This window comes from Zootoca vivipara, chromosome 6 (assembly GCF_963506605.1).
Source record: "Zootoca vivipara chromosome 6, rZooViv1.1, whole genome shotgun sequence".
Classification (NCBI taxonomy): Eukaryota; Metazoa; Chordata; class Lepidosauria; order Squamata; family Lacertidae; genus Zootoca; species Zootoca vivipara.
The window spans coordinates 37,543,525-37,562,465 of NC_083281.1; the positions used below are offsets into that span (position 1 = coordinate 37,543,525).

Consider the following 18,941-nt stretch of genomic DNA (forward strand, 5'->3'; position numbering starts at 1 on the left):
CCAAATCAAAATCCTGCTGCAGTCATCTTGCAGCAGATAAAATTACTCCAGTAGCAAAGTTGTGTGTAGCTACCGCAGTGGAAAGCCAGATTGTGCACTTAGAAGAAATTGTGTATATAGCAGGTTTCACGAGTACGGAATGTTTTATTAGTGTATAACTTGAGGGCAGAAAGCTTTGAGAGAAAGAGCTCTACCTGATTGACTGGAGCAATGTCCTTCAACCATGGCTCCCTATCTCTTGTTGGATCACAGCTCACACAATCCACAGCAAGCATAGTTAATAGTCAGGGATAATGGGAGATGCAGCCCCAGATGTTGGATTACAAGATCAAAGAACTAGAGATTACTCTTTCTACCCTTCTGATCTATTTGTGTGTCTCCGTTACGGTGCTATTGTTGCCATTGTGTTCCTCCACCTTAAAAAGGACTTGATTTTTTGAAGTTAAAAAAAGAAGTCCAAGGCCAGATTTTGCACCCATCTCTGTGTTGCTAATAATCTATGATCCGCCCTGCTTGCTGGCAAGCGGTTCACAGGTGAAGTTTTAACTCTCATGCCAGTTGCTAGAAGTTCTTTATCCCCACTGTAAGCACCATCCTGTGCCTGCCTATTCAGAAGCAATTCTTAATGTGTTCTGTAGGGCTTGGAAGCTGCATAGCCTTGCCTATTGGAGTGAACAAGAGGAGAATCCATTCGAGGCTACCATCTTCCAATGTTTGAAAACTTCATTTTAAGGTCATTGCTCCCGCTGTAAGCTACATATAGAATTGCAGTTGATTTTCCCCAATTTTGGTGGGAGGTGGGTAGTGTCATACTATATTCCAACTACGTTGGCAAACATAACCTAGTGCAAGGGCTGCCAACCTTTTGGGGCCTGTGGGGCACATTTGGAATTTTGAGGAAGTGCCAAAATGGCTGCTGGGGGTGGCCTAATTTCCCTGTTCAGAGCAGCAGAGATGGCAGGTGCCCACTCCTGGGCAGCCAAAAGTAGGTAGGCATATTTAAAGGGGCGTATTCAACGTAGGAGAAGCCAAGCCAAGTGCAAACACAAATTGAACAGGAAGATCAAACAGTCTCTTATGTTATATATATTTACCAAGACCTTTTCCAGGCACAGTAGGTGATACCGGCTGGCACATTAGCACTTGTATGTGGCGTGTTGGCAACCTCTGCCCTAGTGAGTTACGGTGCCCTGAAGAATGGCCATTTAGGAGCCTAGCTTTTTAAAGAACTCTTAAATCTGCACTGAAACATTTCTTTGAGCACCATCAACTGAATGTGCATATAATTTTTAATGTAGGCAGAAGTATTTTAGGGCAAATTAGAAGATCAATAAAAAATAGGCACTTTATTAAAATTGTGCTGAGTAAGTGACGCATAATGATCACTGCCGCCGCCGCCGCCAGAAACATGGCCAAGTAGCACTGATCCTTCGAAAAGCAGCCAGATTTTCCTAAGGTCTCAAAAAACATATAGAAGGGCATTGAAGAAAATGCAATTGAATGATTATTGATAACTATGTTATTCTTAGGGTCATCTGCCTGGAACACATCCCAGATGTTACCAGGAAAATCTAAATCTTGCCAGTGTAAATTTGGTGGCTTGAGACTAAGGGGGATGAGGCTTTTAAAAGGTGTGTTTTGTTATATTTTTAGATATTGGAAAATATACACAGAATGATTAACACATAGTAGTAATTACTAGGCTCACTTCCAGCTTTTATTATAGCACCAGCAGTAACATGCAAGCACATCCCGGTGGTGAAACAGCGCCCACCTACGTCAATGGGACTGTTTGTGAACAAGTGGATTAAGGCTTCCTGCCCCAAAGCCAGGTATTTACAAGGCCTTGCCTAACATACTCTGAGATAGCAGAGTAAGATTAGATTGCCACCTCAAGACGCACAAGGCATCTCTCTTTGTTGAGACAAAATATAGGCAACATAAACTTCCTTGTCCTCACTTTGAATGATTAAGACAGATGCCTACCACCAGCGGCGATGCAAGCCCCCCTGGTACCAGGGGCGGCACCCCAACCCTTGGCGCGCAGCGTCCCTCTGTAGTGACGTGCTGCGTTGTGATGTGACTCAGCATGTGTGCTACGGAGGGACGCTGCGCATATGCGTGCTATGGAGCGGGTTTGGCTGCAGCGGTGCTGGAGCTCCGCCGCCGTCAAACTGCGAGCAAGCCACAGCGCGGAGCAAGTTTTACAGGGTCGCCCTGTAAAACTCGCTCTGCGCCGCAGCTTGCTCGGCTCGCGCTTTGATTCTTTCTGCTCGCGCAAGGCGGGGGGGGGGGGGGAGGCCAGAGAGGGTGTCAGCGGCCCGCCCCTCGCCTCGCCCAAGCAGAAAGAATCAAGGCGGCGCTGCCCCCGCAGAGTGGAGCCCGGGGCGCCCCGCCCCCCTATTGCAACACCCCTGCCTACCACACACCCTGGCGATAGCAAGATCTATTGCTATGAGAATGTTGCCTTGGTTGGGTTACAAGTTTCCTTTGTGGTTGAGGTGGGAGTTCCTGCTCTGCATGTAATGTCCCATCTTCAGTCCCCAAACATCTCGAGCTGAAACAATTCTCAAGCAACAGAGATCTTGAAGAGCCAGTGTTAAGCAGAGTAAACAATACTGTCCTCAGGGTCAGCTTAAGAGATCTAGCTGCCAGTGCCAGAAAGACAAAATAACACATGCACACCCCAAGTGGCAGCTCACCCTTACTTCAGTGCTGGTGATGGAACAGCATTCTCCACTGTAGCTGGTGAAAGGCGGATCACAAGGCACAGGCACACAGCGCTAGCCAACACTTTGTTGCTGCTCCCTACCTCTTCAACACCTGCCTAACAGTAGAGCTGGCCCTGACTCAATGAGAAGGGGAAGTTAAGAAAAACCCATTCAAACTGAGGGTGTTACATGGGAATAGTATCTCCTACCCACTCTGCTTCTCTATTACATAAAGCCCTTTTGTACATACAGTATTTGGATTCAGAGCCATTCAGCAGTTAGCCTCAGGAGGCTTTTTTGTGCCACAATAAGGACTAGAACCTTTTAAAATTTAGTAGACAAAAACCAATATTTTCTAGGGAGTTCATCTTGTGGGTCACATGTTGCACTCTAGAAATCAAAGATGGTAACTTGCAGTTTGTAGAATTCCAGTGTTGCAATAGGTATTTGGGCCTGGACTGGGAATATCTGTGATTAAATGCTAGTTCACAAATGAAGCCCACAGGTGGCCTTAGGTGAGTTTTTCTTTCCCCTGCTGCTCATCCTGTAGGAAAGACACGAAAAGCATAGGTAGCTAATCTGCAACCCTCCAGATGATACTGAACTGCAACTTCCATCAGCCCCAGCCAGCATGGCCAATGGTTGGGGATGATAGGATATGTAGTTCAGCAATATCTGGAGGGTCACATATCAGCTGCCCCTGGCCTATGATCTACTGCACAGGCTTGTTATTCATCTAAACCAAGAGGCGTACACAGTGCTTTAAACAATGACTGTAGGAGAAACTGACACATCTTGACTACACTGAAGAAACAAGGTGAGGCACAGATGGTTGTGTTTGTTTAATCTCAGTGGAACACAAAAATAAAAATGATGTATGGGGAAGACAAAAGGGAAAGGGGGGGTTGGGGAAGAGAATTAATTCATGTGCAGGAACATACAGAAGCCACTGTTTTGCTTTGGCTTCCATATTCTTAACACATTCCCTCCAGAGACACCCAAGACTTGCAGGCCACTTTGACAATTTGCTTTGAGAAGGATCTAGTCAAAATTGGCAGTGGCAACAGCAGCAGAGTCCATGGCACTTCTCTGTGTAATTACTATACAGAACAATCCAATTAATGGCCAGAGAAGAGGAGAGAGGCCGCAGCAGCCAGGCAGCCACAAGCACAGAAGGAGCATCGCCCTCATGTCTGCTTGCCCACGCTCACTATAGAGAAGGAAGCCAAGGCCTGGTCTGCAGATGGAGCAAAATGCAGAGGGAAAAGGACGGTCACCACAACACTTCCTTCTGAAGGCTGAAGTGGTGGTGGGATAACATGTCTAAATACTCCCCACGTAAAAAAAAGCAGTATACACACACACACAGAGGTCCCTGCAGGTAGAAATCCAGCAGATGAGAGGGCTAGATAAGAACCTCTGTTTGATGTGTTGCTACTTACAGGGATTTGAGTTTTACGTCAGGGAGCATTCAAGAACAGTGCACACAAAACCCACCTCGCAATTGTGAAGTTGTACAGTCCCCGCCCTCTGCTACCTTGGGATTCTACCACCTCTTTCTGCTGCGTGTCCAAGACCAGCCACAGGCCTCCCAACCACTAGAACATCCAAACCCAAAGCAGAATAGCGGAGGATTCAAACCCTCCACAGAGCAAGCAAGAGGCAGCTTTGCCATTTAAGCAGTCATTCAAAATGAGTCTAATGCAAATCAGTTTATGAAAGGATTAGAGCTTTCTGCTTCTCTGATGATAAAAAGAGGCCATGCAGAACACTCCGGCCCATTACAAACAAATCTCTCCAACCATTCCTGCTGTTTCTGTGAATGTGAGCTGCTCCGGCACCAAGCTGTGTAATCTGGCCCTATTTGCAATGAGATCTGGGAAGCCCCTGCGACCTGGAGGACAACCCAGCAAGTTGCCAGCTGCTAAAAAGGAAAGTGCCCACAGGGATCAGGCCTCTCCCTGCACCCAAAAGAGAAGACCCCACCCCCAAGTGGGAGATTTTCTGCTTGGCAGTGAAGGCACTTTGCCTTCTAGAGAAGCCAAGTTTGGTCTCAGTCAAATGAACCCCAAGGCTGGCAAAAAGCAGATTTTGGGGGAAGCAGTGGCTGCTCAGGGCAGAGGCGGCAGCCTTGCACTGAAAGCAGGAAGGGGAGCAACATCTCCTTTGGGGCTGCCATTGTGATGCAAGCTCTATGAGGGCAGGCCATGTATTCCTACATGGATATGCTGAGATCCCCCTTTGCTGCACATAGCTGCATAAAGCCCTGGAAAGTGTAGCAGAGGGAGGGCTGTCCTAGTCTTGGGGGACCCTAAGCACCTCCCTTGCTGTTGCTGTTGCTACCAACCACAGAGGACCATACAGAGCCAGGGGAAGGAAGTGAGCAGAGAGATCCGTCACAAAGAGCAACACAGTGGGACAATGTGGGGGGCAACATTTAGCCCTTCACACAAAAAGAGGAAAGCTCCTTGAATAGACACCTTGTGCCTGGCCGTCAGTGCTGGTGTCAGCCCACATCAGTGGATAATTTGGGTGTGGGTACTGAAGGGGTGATGGTAAGAGAACCTAGGCTGCTCAACAGCACAGCCCCCTGCCAAAAATGAGGATGAGAGCCTTCTCCTTGAGGTGAAAAGGGACGGTTACTGAAATAAAACAGACTAGAGACTCAGGGTAGAGCCTCAAAAAATATGCCAGCCACCAGGGCTAGAAGGGAGAGAGGGGGACTGTGCTTGCCCATTCCACTAACAAGACCAGGGGGGTGGGGAGTGAAAAGAGGGAGATTGCACCCCATAGACAAAAAGGCCGCTTGCAGCTACTCAATACAGACTGGATAGAAAGTGGAGTAATGGTGCTTCTGAGAGCTGTGGTGCCCTAAAGGCTGCAGAGAGCTTGCTGTGTGTCCACCTTCTGCACAAACGCTACCCTATCTGTGTAGGTACAAAACAAGATAGACCCAATGGAGGGGGACCACAGCAGAGATGATTTTGAAACAAACAAACAAAGGAATTTTTAAAAGAACATACATCAGAAGCAATTCCTGGTGAGGTGGGGGCCCCTCCACCACATTAACGCCCCAACCGACGCTGTCTCCAGCTGGGAGTTGTTAGCACGCTGAATGGTGCAAGTGGCTGACTGGGGAGGAGCAGCCCCAGAATATGCTTGGAGGATGTACAGCAACCCGTCAGCCAGCCAGACCTTCCTCCTTTTGCCTGGCAGAGTGGATGGAATGGCAGAACAGGGATGGAATGATTGCCTGGGTGGGGCAGTTTACCTGCCTCCCCTGCCCAGAAAAAGCCAAGCACTGGCAGCTTGAGAGGGGGGCCCTGACCCTACGTGCACCTCTAAGGTGGTTCCACCAGGACAAACCAGGATACGCTCAAGCTCTGCATCACAGAAAAGCGGGGGGCCCAGGGACTGTGGGTGGGATTGTTGCAAACCCATCAGGGAGCTCAGATACCTTTGCAGATGCTCCCTGCAAATACTGTAACAGCGCAGAACACAGTCTTGTAATACCTTTGTTTTAAGCCTTTGGCTACCACCCAGTTCATTGCCACAGCAAGCATTTGTGTGAGGTTGGGGAAGGGGGGAGATATAGCAAAGAAAGGCGGAAATCAGGTAACCAAAAATACTAAATTTGCAAGGAGGCGGCCACATGAAGTTCTCAGCTGTACCTTAAAACCGCTCCATACCTTCACTCCATGTACAGGAGAGAGAGGGGCAACCTTCCCTATGCACAGGAGGGGGCGGTGCAGGAGGAAGGGAAAGGCCAGAGAAAGGAAACCGGCTGAAGTGGAGGTGGATTGCTGTGGCTCCCCATTTGCAGCTGGGCAGGTCAAGGTTAAAGATCACAGGTGGTGACCTCAGTCTCCTCTCCCTGCAACAGTCTCGAGTAGCGCTGTTTAAATCCTGGGCAGCAGCTTCTCAATGAATTCTTTCACAGCGATCATCTCCTGCACAGAGTAAAAGGAGAAGTAGTGGGTTTTGGGGGGGTGGGGGTGTGCGTGCACACACACACACACACACACACACACACACACACACACACATATTCTCCTCCTCTTCAAATACATAACAGCCCCAAACAGTTCATGTGCTCCATTCGGGGAGTGACAAGATTCTCTGCATTGAACTGAGGGTCATAAGACAGAAATAAATTCAAGAGCTGAAATGAGAATCGAGCTTATCAAGAGTCCAGGAGAGGGGAAAAACTGGCCAGTTTCCTTGTTATGCTACATGAGTTGCTGCCCACACATGTACGCTGATTTTCAAGTTTCAAGCAGTCTTTTGGCTGCCACAAGAAGAGGCTGCCAAGCCAGCTCACCAGTTTATTTTGCTGCTCATATAAAATCAAAAGTCAATTTAAGTACTGTAAGTTGAGATTTTAAACATACGCCACAATTAAAGTGTCATGATGGCCCTTGGCTTTATCAGGAGTTGGGGGGTCTGGCCCATGAAAGCTGATGCCACAATTTAGTTGTCTACCTTTAAGCTTCCACAGGGCACCTGCTATTTCCAGACTAACACTCTTATCTCTTTTGAATTAATCAGTTAAAAAAATACATATCCAGTTAAAGACAGCTGATTGCAGCAGTACAATATAATTAAATGGGGATCAAAAAGAGGCTGCCTGAGACCACCAGGTCTGCAAAGCTGCCTTAGGAAACTGGAGCATACAAGCCATAATAAGAGCTCATGGCAGAAGGCATTTCAAGGATTGCCTCAAAGGATGCTCTCTCTGAATGTCGAGGCACCAGGCACAGGACCTTCTCAGATACTCCCAGAGTAAGGGCATCTCAACCCTAATATCCCAGCATGCACCCTGGCTGCAACCAAGATATGGCATTCAACTAAGACTAGTCAGTCACCCTAGGAAATGGGTTTACTAGCTGCCAACTAACCTGAGGGGAGGAGCTGTGCATCATTCCTGGGTAGGTTCTGAACTGGACCCTGCTTGGAGTCACAATGCTCTTCAGTTTCTCGGCAGTGAGGGCTCCAAAGCGGACTGGGATCATGGGGTCCATCTCCCCATGGCACTGGAGGATGGGGATGTCTTTGTTCATGCTGTTATTTGCTGCCTGTAGGAGGGAGGGGAGGGAACAGCAGCAGGGGAAGGAGCACCAAGCTGTGAACAACCCATTGCACTCTGGGAAATGCAGTACCTGGGCAAGCTAGTTGTGAAGGGACTGCTCTACCAGACAGGCATTTCCCAGTTGAGCAGCCACCCCGGCATGCACCAAGCCCCAGCCACAGGGCCAACAGCTACACATTCAAGGGGGGGAGGGGGCTTCAGTACCTGAGGAAAGGTCCTGTGCAGGGGAAGCCAGCAGCTGAGGGCCACAATGCCAGCCAGTTGGTGTGGGCACGTGAGCGCCGTGTAGAGGGCCAGCCCGCCACCCTGAAGCGCAACCAAGATTAGAAAGCAGGTCAGAGCTTGCTCCAAAAAAGACCCTCTACCAATGCAAGGGTGCACACAACTCTCATCTACTGCCACCCCAGTGAACAGCCCTCCCCACCCCACCCCTTTGCAGGAGATTTCCTGGTTCTTATGGCACAAATGGTATGGGGGGGACACACAGGTCAGTGGAGGCCACACCCCTCATGCACAGCGCCAGAGAAGAACCCTTACCACTTCCTGCCCCACTTAACTGCTTGAGGGGAAAAATAGACCTGGTGCAACCTAAACCTTTCAAAAATAAAGAACCAAATTCTGCAACTTGATTATATTCTACCTACACAAATTTCAATTGCTTCCCTTTCTTTTTTTTTTGCATGCAATGTTCAGCTTGCCAGAAGGAAACATGGAAGTACAGTGGTACCTCGGGTTACGAACTTAATTTGTTCCGGACATCCATTCTTAACCCGAAACCGTTCTTAACCTGAGGCGCGCTTTTGCTAATGGAGCCTCCCGCTGCCACCACGTGATTTCCGTTCTCCTCCTGGGGCAAAGTTCTCAACCCGAGGTACTACTTCCAGGTTAGCAGTTTGTAACCCAAAGTGTTTGTAACCTGAGGTAGAGGGCAGAAGTTCCACTCCGGAAGTCTAGCTCTGTCCCCACACCCATCCTTGGATTGTAAGGTTTTACCAGACATTACCCCAAAGTGTGTGTGTTTCCCATGGCCATAAAGGTTAGAAATGTGTTTTGAATGGAAAAAGTGAAAGCAGTATGACTCAGAATACCACTTAACCTCAATACAGTACTGTTGAAACAACTGCACACATCCAAGTTGCTGCTCCAGAGGAAGCTATACCTCGTCTCCCGTGCTCCCCGCCCTCCTCCATTGTTAGCAAGGTGGCAGCCGCTAGTTCCCCATCTCCCCCCAGCACCAGTGCTCATGTCCTGTTCCTCATTTCCAACCCCACTGTCAACACACTGGCTTGCCATCCTGGGGATGTAGCCTGCCACACACACCAGTCACCTGTGAAAAGCCTCCCAGGATGATACGGTGGGCTGGGATCCCATTCTTTATCTCATGTTCAATCACCGCTTTAACTGGAATGCAGAGGGAGAGAGTTCAAGGTCACATAATATCACAGGCCTTGCATCTCAGGTGCCAAATATGTTGGGGGCACATGAATTACAAAGACAAAGTCTGTTGGCACAGATCTATTTCGCCAAGTTTCCTCTGCTTCAAAATGGCATGTTTTTAAAAGGAGTGTGATGTTCTTTCTGGCAAGGCCTCTGGTGGCAGAGATCAAGGTAAAAGGAGTGAAGTTTGAAAAATGGGGGGGGGGAGCACAAGACAATCAATGTTTGCCTTGGGCTCAGCTCTCCCTCATGAAAAGTGATGCCACAAAATACATGCTAGTCTTTTAAGATGCCAGAGGACTCTTGGTTTTGCTGCAGTGGACCAACATGGTTGTTTCTCTGGAATTTGAAGCTTGCCCAAGACCTCTTCAGTGAGTTCACAGTTCACAGCCTTCACCACTATGTCACACCAGCTTTGGAGAGAGTTGGTGTGAGATTGCTAAAACCCAGAAACCACTCTTCTTTGGTGTTGAAATGTTTAAAAAGGCAGACAGTGCCAAGATGCCACACATTTGCAAATCAGGAATCCGCCTTGGGAGCACACATTCCCACTCTCTGAGTCTTTCCTGCTGGAGTGATTCATCTCCTCTTCTTCTCCTGCCAACGTTAACAATTTGGGAATGGCTGCAAATCGGTGGTAGAGCATCTGCTTTGCATGCAGAAGATCCTAGATTCAATCCCCAGAATCTGTGGGTAGGGCTGGAAAGACCCTTGTCATAAAGCTGCCCATCAGCATAGACAAAACCCAGCCAAGGGTCTGACTAGGTAAGGTAATTTCCCATGTTGCTAGCCAACGATTTTTTATACAGACCAATGCAAACCATGGTTATTACAACCAGCTTCCCTCATTACCATGGTTTCCATATGTTTTGGATAGGAACTATGGTTTGCAACCACTGCATCTGCAACACAAAACTAGTTAAAATTGGAAAGGGTAGGCAGGGGTAAAATCATCTTGGAGAAGGGATAAATATGGTGTGGGAGTGGAGGATGGCTCAAGATATGCAAAACATTGTCTACGGGATGCCTGTTACATTTGCACTAGGAGGAAGTGTTTTAAAATGAGCCTTCCATGCATTCAGAATGTAAACATCCCAAACTGCTTCACTCGCTTTACTTTTTTGCAAGAATTAGGAAGTGGTCCTTTTGGAACTGGGAATGTAAAAAAGGGCAGAGGCTCTTTATGGCTCAAGGAACAGAACCCAAGTCTCTCTCTTTCTCTCTGGCTTTCAAATGCTGTCAGTCACAATTTGGAGAAATGTAGACCAGCTGTAACACCACCCCTGGGCAAGCTTTTCTTACGGTTCTCAGCAGCTTTTTTAATTCCAGTTTCATCCTCAGGTGCATCAGGACTCAAGCCCATCAAATCAAACCTGGAATAAAAAAATGAAAGTTAGCCCCTACATGAGGCTGGCTAAGCAAGCACATTATATGACTATATAGTGTCCTGGCAGCTTGGCTGTGCTATTCCAAACTCTTCTATATGAAAGAATTAAAAGTGATTAAGGGAGGACTCTGCTGGAGAGGTTTCCACCCGGCAGACTATCTGCTGCCTGCAGACATGCACCAGTTCAGAGACCTTCTTTCCACTGGGTCTTACGAGGCAGCAAGCCTGCCTATGCTCCCCTGCTGCATTGTGAATCTACATTAATGCCTATTGCTCAGAAAAGTAACTAGAGACACAGGAAGTGAAACCTGTGGATGTTGAAACAATATATATTGCTTAAAAGACTGTTAAAGGGCTGTGGATCAGAACCCTAGGCAAGGCAAGTTACCTGGTAGGCAGTACCCTCCACCTCATGGCCCAAATGTCTTATTTAAAGACTCACTCTTCGTCCTCTACATTGCACCCCAGCCTTATAGGAGTAGCCATGGTGTGCCCCCTACGAATCGAACTTCCCCTAGCCAAAAAACATCGACCAGCTTCCTCAGGTCCACTAAACCTTTGCACACAGCTGCTGCCTTTAATTTTCCCCCTCCCATCAGCCTCTCATCTGTATCATTCCCCATCACTCCTGGTGACTGCCACAAGCCCAGGTCTGGCTGCCATATTTCCTTATGATGTCATGCAGGCCAGAAAAAGAAGTGCCTGGATAAGCATGTCGCTTATCTGTCAGCAATTAAAATTAACATTGTTTTATACTAACCACGATGGCATGACCATCTTCATGTTGAGGGTGACAGGGATCCTAGGCCTGCAAGGATATGAGAGGGTGGGGAAAGAGGGGGGGGGGGAGAGAGAAGCAGGCAATTACGCTCCAGTAGGAAGAGACAACAGGCTCCTCACAAACCTAAGAAACCTCAACTCATCCAGATATAGGAGAGTTTGCAAAACCTGCAAAGGCTGCACATTCTATCAAATCATGAACTTGTACAATGTGACTCTAAAAGGTATGGGATAAACATGACTGAGTTCCAGCGACAGAATTGCTAGCTGTTTCCCCCCCAAGTACCCAACCTCAGGGTCTGCCCAGGTAGGGTTAGCTTTGCAAAGAAGCAGGTGACAAAGATCTTTACATATGCACACGCGCACACAGCCTGCTCTGATTGCCCTTTCTTCCTTTCTAAGAAACACACACAGTCCCTCCTGGATCAGGCAGTGTTTGGTGTGGTTGCCAAGCAGCCCACCCTGGGACCTGGACATTTGGGGACTGACTTGAGCACAAACTAGGTGCTTTGGCTAGAGTTGCTGAGGAAGCAGCAGCCATCTCCTTTGGGCTGAAAGCCTCATGAGGCTGCACTCACCGCAGTGGGCGCAGGGCTTCGCATGTCTGCCTGTTGCTATCAACAGAAGAGCCGGACTCAAGTAGGAGCAGTCTGCAAGTCGCTCAATTTTGTCTTAAAAATGACCCAGGTGCCATCACAAAAACAGACATGGCTACTTTGCAGGTAAGCGGGGGGAGGGGAGGGGGGGAGATATTGCAGGCTCCAGGCAGAACAGCATGGCTCTTCCTGGTGTTCTGACAGAAAGAATGTAGGTGAAGGCAGACATCAGCTCTTTTGGAGCCTATTTTACTCATCCTGCCATTACCACTGCAAGTCCAGGTTCAAAGAGGTGCCTAGGAAGGGAAACTGATGCCTGTTTATCATCCTGTATGGCACCCAGACCCACCTCTTTAGCCACACCCCAGCTGATGCATCCCCGCCTTGCTTGTCAACATGCTCTTTGTGGCGAACCTAGAGATTCCCCAGTGTAAGGGGGAACACAATGGTCCAGTTGTGGGGTATGATTATCTGTCCATGTTCCACCTGGGAGCTGCTGGGGGTGGGGACTTGGTGAAGGGAAAACCAGGTCAAACAGACACTCGAGTTTTGTAACAAGGGCAAAATTATTTGTGAGCCTCTCTTAATATGTGCTTGGCAGATACTATGTTTGTCCAAAGCAAGCAAACTCATGCTAAGGGGTGAGGTGGAGAGGCAGTGTGCTTTGTGCCTCAGAGAACTTGGGCTAATTTACTGAAGGCTTTTTGAAATAAGCACCGGTGCTGTATAGTGTACAATACCCTGAATGGCTGCCACTGGATAATCCATGCATGTTATAGGGAGCTGGAGCTTATGGAGTTCAGGCAGTGTTGGGTTGGCTAGCAATCCCTGCTGAGCTCCTTCCAGTCACTGTCATAGAGGCAGTAAATTTTTTGAGTACCGGTTGCTGGAAAGTGCAGGAGGGGAGAGTGCTTCTGTGTGCAGGCTCCCCAGAGACAACAGGTTGGCCATTGTGAGAACAAGATGCTGGATCAGATGCATCATTGGCCTAATCCAGCGGGATCTTATGTTCTCAGATTAGAATATCAGATGATTAAGGCTGATATCCTTGTGGAGAAATGGTGGCTTCTGTTAATGTTGGTCAGTCAAGAAGTTTGCACTAGCTGACCTACAGGTGTTCAATTCCCAACCTGGTTTGGTCAAAAGTCAACATCATGTCGTCTGATGTCTATTTTTCAGATTGGGTCACCACTTTGATATTAATGTACTAACCTCAATCTGTAACATTTAATATGGCTGTTTTACCATTAACACAAAAGTATTGTTTTTTGTTGTGATGTTCGTGCGATTGTAATATTTTACAGTTTAAAATCTTCCAAAAAAATTGATTGAAAAAGATTAGAATATCAGGGATAACAAAATGACTGGTTAATTAATGATTGGTGGAGCTGTTTTTTTTGTTTTTGTTTTGCAAGGGCAGAATCTTAAGCGGGCAGCAAAAACTTATGCCACAGCCCCTAAAAAGCTATAGGTTAAGTGCTGTACTCACTTTGAGACAGCCAGAGCTGGCTCGATCCAACAAGAAAGAGAACTGGGATGCAGCTGAGATTCTGCCTTAGCACATACATATATTTCTATTTTAAAAAGGAAAAAGTGGACACAGGCAGGAAAAATATCACAGCCCAATTCCACTAATGGAATATATATTGTATTGTGCTTAAGGAAGCGAAGCCTCTGGCAGTGGTGCAATGATGCGCATAAGAGGAGCTCTACTGGATCAGATCAAAGGGCTACCTAGTCTAGCATGCCGCTCCCTACAGTAACCAACCAGAAGCCCAGAGAAGCTCACAAAAATGACATAGGAAACACCCTTATCCTGCCTCTCAACCTATAAGGTTCCAAATTACATAAGAGCAAAGCTGTCAGAATGCCTGCAATCTAGTTTCCATGGGTGAAGAGAATGTTTCCAGTTTGGCTAGGATTAAAACCACACACAGGCCTTAAGGGAACCTGTGCTCCACACCTCCTCCCCATTGTTGGACTTTGGTTTCCATTAGTCCAGAGTTACCATGGCCATTGGTGAGGAATGATGAGATTGTGCTGGCTGGGGCTAATGGGAGCTGCAGTCCAGAACAACTGAAGGGCACTAGGCTGGGGATGGTGAATGTATTTTCTGAATCTGTCAGGGAAGCTTATTTCTGGCTGGGGGAAACCAGACTGATCAGGGGAACACCCCCCCCCCCAAGCAGAGGCTTGTTTCCTGAAACATATGCGAGCCTTAATTGTAACCCAGGGCAGAGGCAACACTTACGCATGAGGGCAGATGTATTTCACATAAGGAAGCCGGATGGAGGACAGGGCCTCAGCCCAGCTGTGCCTGAAGGAAGGAAGGCAGAAAGAACATGGATCAGAACTTGCACTGCACAGCAAACAAACTAAAATGGAGAAGCAAGCATTTTCCACTGCCTGTCTCCCCCACCAAAAGCCATTCTACTGGAAAGCCATGGTGGGATATTTTCATAGCTGCCAACTGTGGTAAGAAGCATTTATGCAAAGCTATACATAAAGACTCAAGTAAACTTATATACCCTGTATGAGTAACTGCAATCCAGTAAAGTCAGTAAATCCTCCTCCACCTGGTGCAGCATTCCAACAGGAGAGCTCAGCAGTCAGTCCACGTAGACCAGCATTCCCCAGCCTGGTGCCTTTCAGATGTCTTGGACTATAATGTCCATCATCCCTGACCTGACCAATGGCCATGCTGGAATGGGCTGATGGGAGCAGGAGTCCAAGGTTTCTGGAAGGCACCAGGTTGGAGAAGGCTTGTGTAGACATACTGAGCTAGATACACCAATGATCTGATTTGGTATAAGGCATTTTCCTGGATAGGTAAACTATTGCTTTTGTCTCAACATTACCTCATTCCAATCCTGCCGCTGCTCATGCTGGCTAGAATGTTAACCTTCAACATTTCCCAACTAGAAACAGGAGCATTGGTCTCTTTTGGGCCCAGGCTGCTGGAACAAAGAAGGTTTCCCCCTTCCCTTCTTGCCTCAGTTACTAACACAACCCAAACACTCACCCTGTGTCTCCAAGCCCATGTAAAAAAATGACCTGTGAAATCAAGCAGAAAAGAACACATTAGGCAGCACAACAAGTGCAAAAGTGCTACCAAAGCACATCAGGAGCATCCTGTGAGACGAATTAGTTGCAAAAAAAAAAAAAAAAAAAAAGAAAGCACAGCAGTGAATTATGCTAAAGGAGAAAAGCAGGAAGGACCCAACCTAAAGTGAGAAGGAGAGCCTGGGAACGAAGAGCCTACACATCACCATGTGTGTGCCCCAGCTGTAATCAGAGAAGAGGCCTCAACCCCACCCCACCCCACCCCCAAAGTTTCTGAAGAGGGACTGCTAACACATCATGTACACATCTGCACCTGGAAGACAGAAGCCAAACACAAGACGTAAGCTGAGCCATGCAGAGAGGCCCATCATCTAGAGTTCCTAAACCTAGGCATTGTGATAAGCTCACCCCATACATTCCCACTTGACTGCTTAGATCAGGCACCCCCAAACTGCGGCCCTCCAGATGTTTTGGCCTACAACACCCATGATCCCTAGCTAACAGGACCAGTGGTCAGGGAAGATGGGAATTGTAGTACAAAACATCTGGAGGGCCGAAATTTGGGAATGCCTGGCTTAGATCTCCAGAACCAGCACTCTACACATGCCACAAAACATGCATTCCACACTTGTGAGAAATCCATCCTTTAGTGTGGCAGAACTTTGGAACTCCCTGCCCACTTACAGTAGGCAGGCACCTACTGTAATACTTTCAGTGCCTGGTAAAAAATTGTTCATTTCAGCAAGCCTACTCAGGCATGTAGTTGCAATTTGTGTTTTTAAATTTACTTATCTTCTTTTGAATTTTAAACTTTTTGATGTAACTTTTTAAATGTTTGCTTTTGCTGGTATTTTATAGGAATATTATAGATTGTAAACCACTTAGGAGTCTTTTGTTTGAGTAACCATTATATAAATGTTGTTTAAAAAATATGCCCCACCCCCAATAACTTCTGGGTCAAGGTTATTGCTTTCTGTGAACTAATCCGACAGGCTGCTACCACCTCCTCTCCTAAACCTTGCCTATTTCAAGCATTTAATATTTCACCTCAAAGAAAGTATAAGCTTTCACAGGATCACAATAACTGGCTTCCTGAGAATCTCCATTTTCAAAAAGAATGTTTCTAGCTTTATGGCTTTGAGGCCAATATGAAGTGAGTATGACCGGTGAAGTCTCAAAAACCATAGAGGTGGCCCAGTCTGGTTTCCAGTGGTTGAGGCTTCTGAGCCTTGCATAACTCCTCTGCCCCCTCTGCATAATACTGTATTTTTCTGTCTATAAGATGCCCTCATGTATAAGACACCCCCTATTTTTGGGGACTCAGATTTAAGAAAATGGGGGGTGGGAGAGATATATCTGTGTATAAGACGCCCCCTAATTTTTGACATTATTTTTAGGGGAAAAAACCTAGTCTTATATATGGTATATTTATTTGCTGAGAATGGAAACAGTAAAAGTTGTGCAATAAATTATGCATAATAAAGAGGTATTGCACAAATTTGCAAAAAATTATACAGCTTGAATAATTCAGCACTTCTTGATGAAGAACTGGGCAATTTATCTTAGCACTGAGAATCACAGTGATATAAAGGTCCTATTTAAATGGCAGGCTCTCCATGCAATTGAATCTGGCCTTTCAAAAATTCACACAGAAATGCTGGTATACAGCTTCTTGCACCCCTCTGTTATCAATGTTATTCTTGACCAGCAGCCCAGATAGAGGAAACCAAACACCCCCCAGCAGAGCTGGATGTGCTTTGCTTCCCCATTTCTGTTGGCAACCACAAGTTCCAGCCTTCTTGAAGAAAAACAGTTGTTCATTAGAAAGGTCAGGGAAGTTAGCAATTCCAGTCCAGGTGAGAGGGTTAAAAAGCTTCCATCAACCAGCTACATGGCTACATCTCTGCAGCAGGTTACCACACTGCTAAACCCAGCAGTATTTTGGCAGTGACAGACCCACTTGCAGGCAGACAGGCCTGTTCACACCATCAGTTACCTCAGTCATGTCTCCTGAGCAGCTTCAATCTCTGTTCACAAGCCAAGTAACTGAGAAGGCACACTCCAAATATTTACATCTGAGTATTCACATCCACTCCCTGTGTGTCAGACCACCAGAGACCCTCTTCTGATTCTTGCAGAGAGGTTAGTGCAAACTAACTTCTCGTGAATGTCTTCACAGGATTTACCCAATGGAACGCTAGAGACTTGTAAAGCTTTGCTTCTGTTGCAGATCTTGATATATGGTTTGGCTGCTTATGAGCTCTGAAAAACATGGCTTTCCTTTGTAGCGGAAGAGCAAGTTCCTAGCCATTATCACTGTGGTCTTTGGAAGAGGAAATTGTACAGTTTCGTTTCCCTCCCTGTGGCTCCAAATGATTATGCCAGAAAACCTATTACTGCCCTAGTTCCATTCTTCATTTAACGCATCCATTCTTCTCTCTTATGTCTAACCCTCACCAAAACGGCTACAAATTCTACAAACACCTCTGCCTACCCCATCTCAATCAGCACACATTACAGAGAAACTCTCAATCCCACAGAGTTCTTGACAATCTGAGGGTTGTTTCACACATTTAAAATCCCCTCATGGAACTTGGGTGCAAAGGGGAATTGGCTCTTCGAGAATTCAATCTCACTCCTTCCCACAGTGCTGAAACATTTAACACCCCACTCCAAGTCTTCATATCCCATCAGCCTTTCTCTCTGTCCTTTAAAAAGGAAACAGAGTCACAATTACACATGCAAATTAATCAATATGCATGCATAATAGAACAAGGAGATGGGTTTTACAAAGTAATATTTGCTGAATTCCAGAATGCAATAATTGCTGTTGCACAGAATGTGGCAAAATTTAGCATCTTTTGTCTGTTGGGCACATATGTTCGGAAAAGCTCAGTTACTAGTCCTAAGGAATGCAGAAAACAAACTTCTTCTTTTTTTAAAAAAAGAGTGTTCTGGGGCTTGGCAGAACTAACCAATGGTCAGAAGGGAGCACTTCTGGTGTCCCTTGCCTCCTGATCACTCACAGCCATGCCCCTACAGACCACTCATCTCTAACAGCACTGAGGAGACCAAATACTGAAAAAGAATTATATAGCCGATCTAGGCAAAATGTGTTTGATTTATGTAATGTGTTCTCCTTGCAGAATTTAAATTTTTGTGAAGGAGAGGGCACGGTTCACACAGATAGGCAGAAAATAAAACTGCAAGGTACATCTGATGGTGCAAATGCAGGCAGAGCCAGCAACAAGGGCGAGGATTATAGGAGCCTGGGAGCCTGGTGGGTGTCAGTGTCATTTCTGCAGAAGCACTTGGCCATGATGGTTGATCACAGCAGCCCCACATTTGGATTAAGGGGGTGGTAGGAAGCAAGCCTTGGCTATTATTTCCTTGTTAGTGCAAGAGTAGCAATGCCGAGGCCAACACAATTTGATACAGCTGGGCTAATTACCTGCCAGAGGCAGCGGTGGTGTTTTGCGCAGGTCCTACACAAACAACATTGTGCTGTTTACTGGAAAGGAATGAAACCATGTTGATCTCTTCCCACAGCCCTCCCCTCACCAAAGTTTCTCTCTGCACAATTCCTCTGCCACCCCCCACCCCACCCCTTTCTCTCAAACGGCTTCTGAGTTAAAGGGAGGGAAGCCCCTTGACATTAGCAGCAACCAAGAGGAGGGGGGTGGAGGAAAGAAATCCAGTTAATTCCCCTAATCTTTCTGGATCCCGACAGATGGCAAGCCGAGGAGAGAGACAGAGAAAGCCCTTACCGCTGCAGTCTCCCGCTCTGCCCCTGAAATGGTCACGGCATCGGCGAGGAGGGGGACAGACATGTTGTTACCGCACATACACCAATAGAGGTTTCAACAGCTCACGCCTGA

At 46.9% G+C, this 18,941-nt stretch overlaps 1 protein-coding gene across 3 annotated transcripts in view; it reads right to left on the reverse strand.

Moving 5' to 3' along the window:
- Nucleotides 1-879: 879 nt before the first annotated feature.
- LYPLA2 (lysophospholipase 2) overlaps nucleotides 880-18,941 on the reverse strand; it is a 28,061-nt gene continuing 9,999 nt past the window's right edge. For 2 of the 3 annotated variants that reach the window (XM_035119396.2, XM_035119397.2), the window contains 9 exons: nucleotides 18,831-18,937; nucleotides 15,023-15,054; nucleotides 14,252-14,317; nucleotides 11,385-11,432; nucleotides 10,540-10,610; nucleotides 9,128-9,201; nucleotides 8,005-8,106; nucleotides 7,610-7,786; nucleotides 880-6,661 (listed from right to left, as the gene is read on the reverse strand). In XM_035119396.2, coding sequence (XP_034975287.1) covers nucleotides 6,611-6,661; nucleotides 7,610-7,786; nucleotides 8,005-8,106; nucleotides 9,128-9,201; nucleotides 10,540-10,610; nucleotides 11,385-11,432; nucleotides 14,252-14,317; nucleotides 15,023-15,054; nucleotides 18,831-18,908 — 699 coding nt within the window. In that variant the 5' untranslated portion in view covers nucleotides 18,909-18,937 and the 3' untranslated portion in view covers nucleotides 880-6,610. Of the gene's footprint in view, nucleotides 6,662-7,609; nucleotides 7,787-8,004; nucleotides 8,107-9,127; nucleotides 9,202-10,539; nucleotides 10,611-11,384; nucleotides 11,433-14,251; nucleotides 14,318-15,022; nucleotides 15,055-18,514; nucleotides 18,549-18,830; nucleotides 18,938-18,941 lie in introns of all 3 variants that reach the window. The other variant, XM_035119400.2, reaches the window with a different exon arrangement.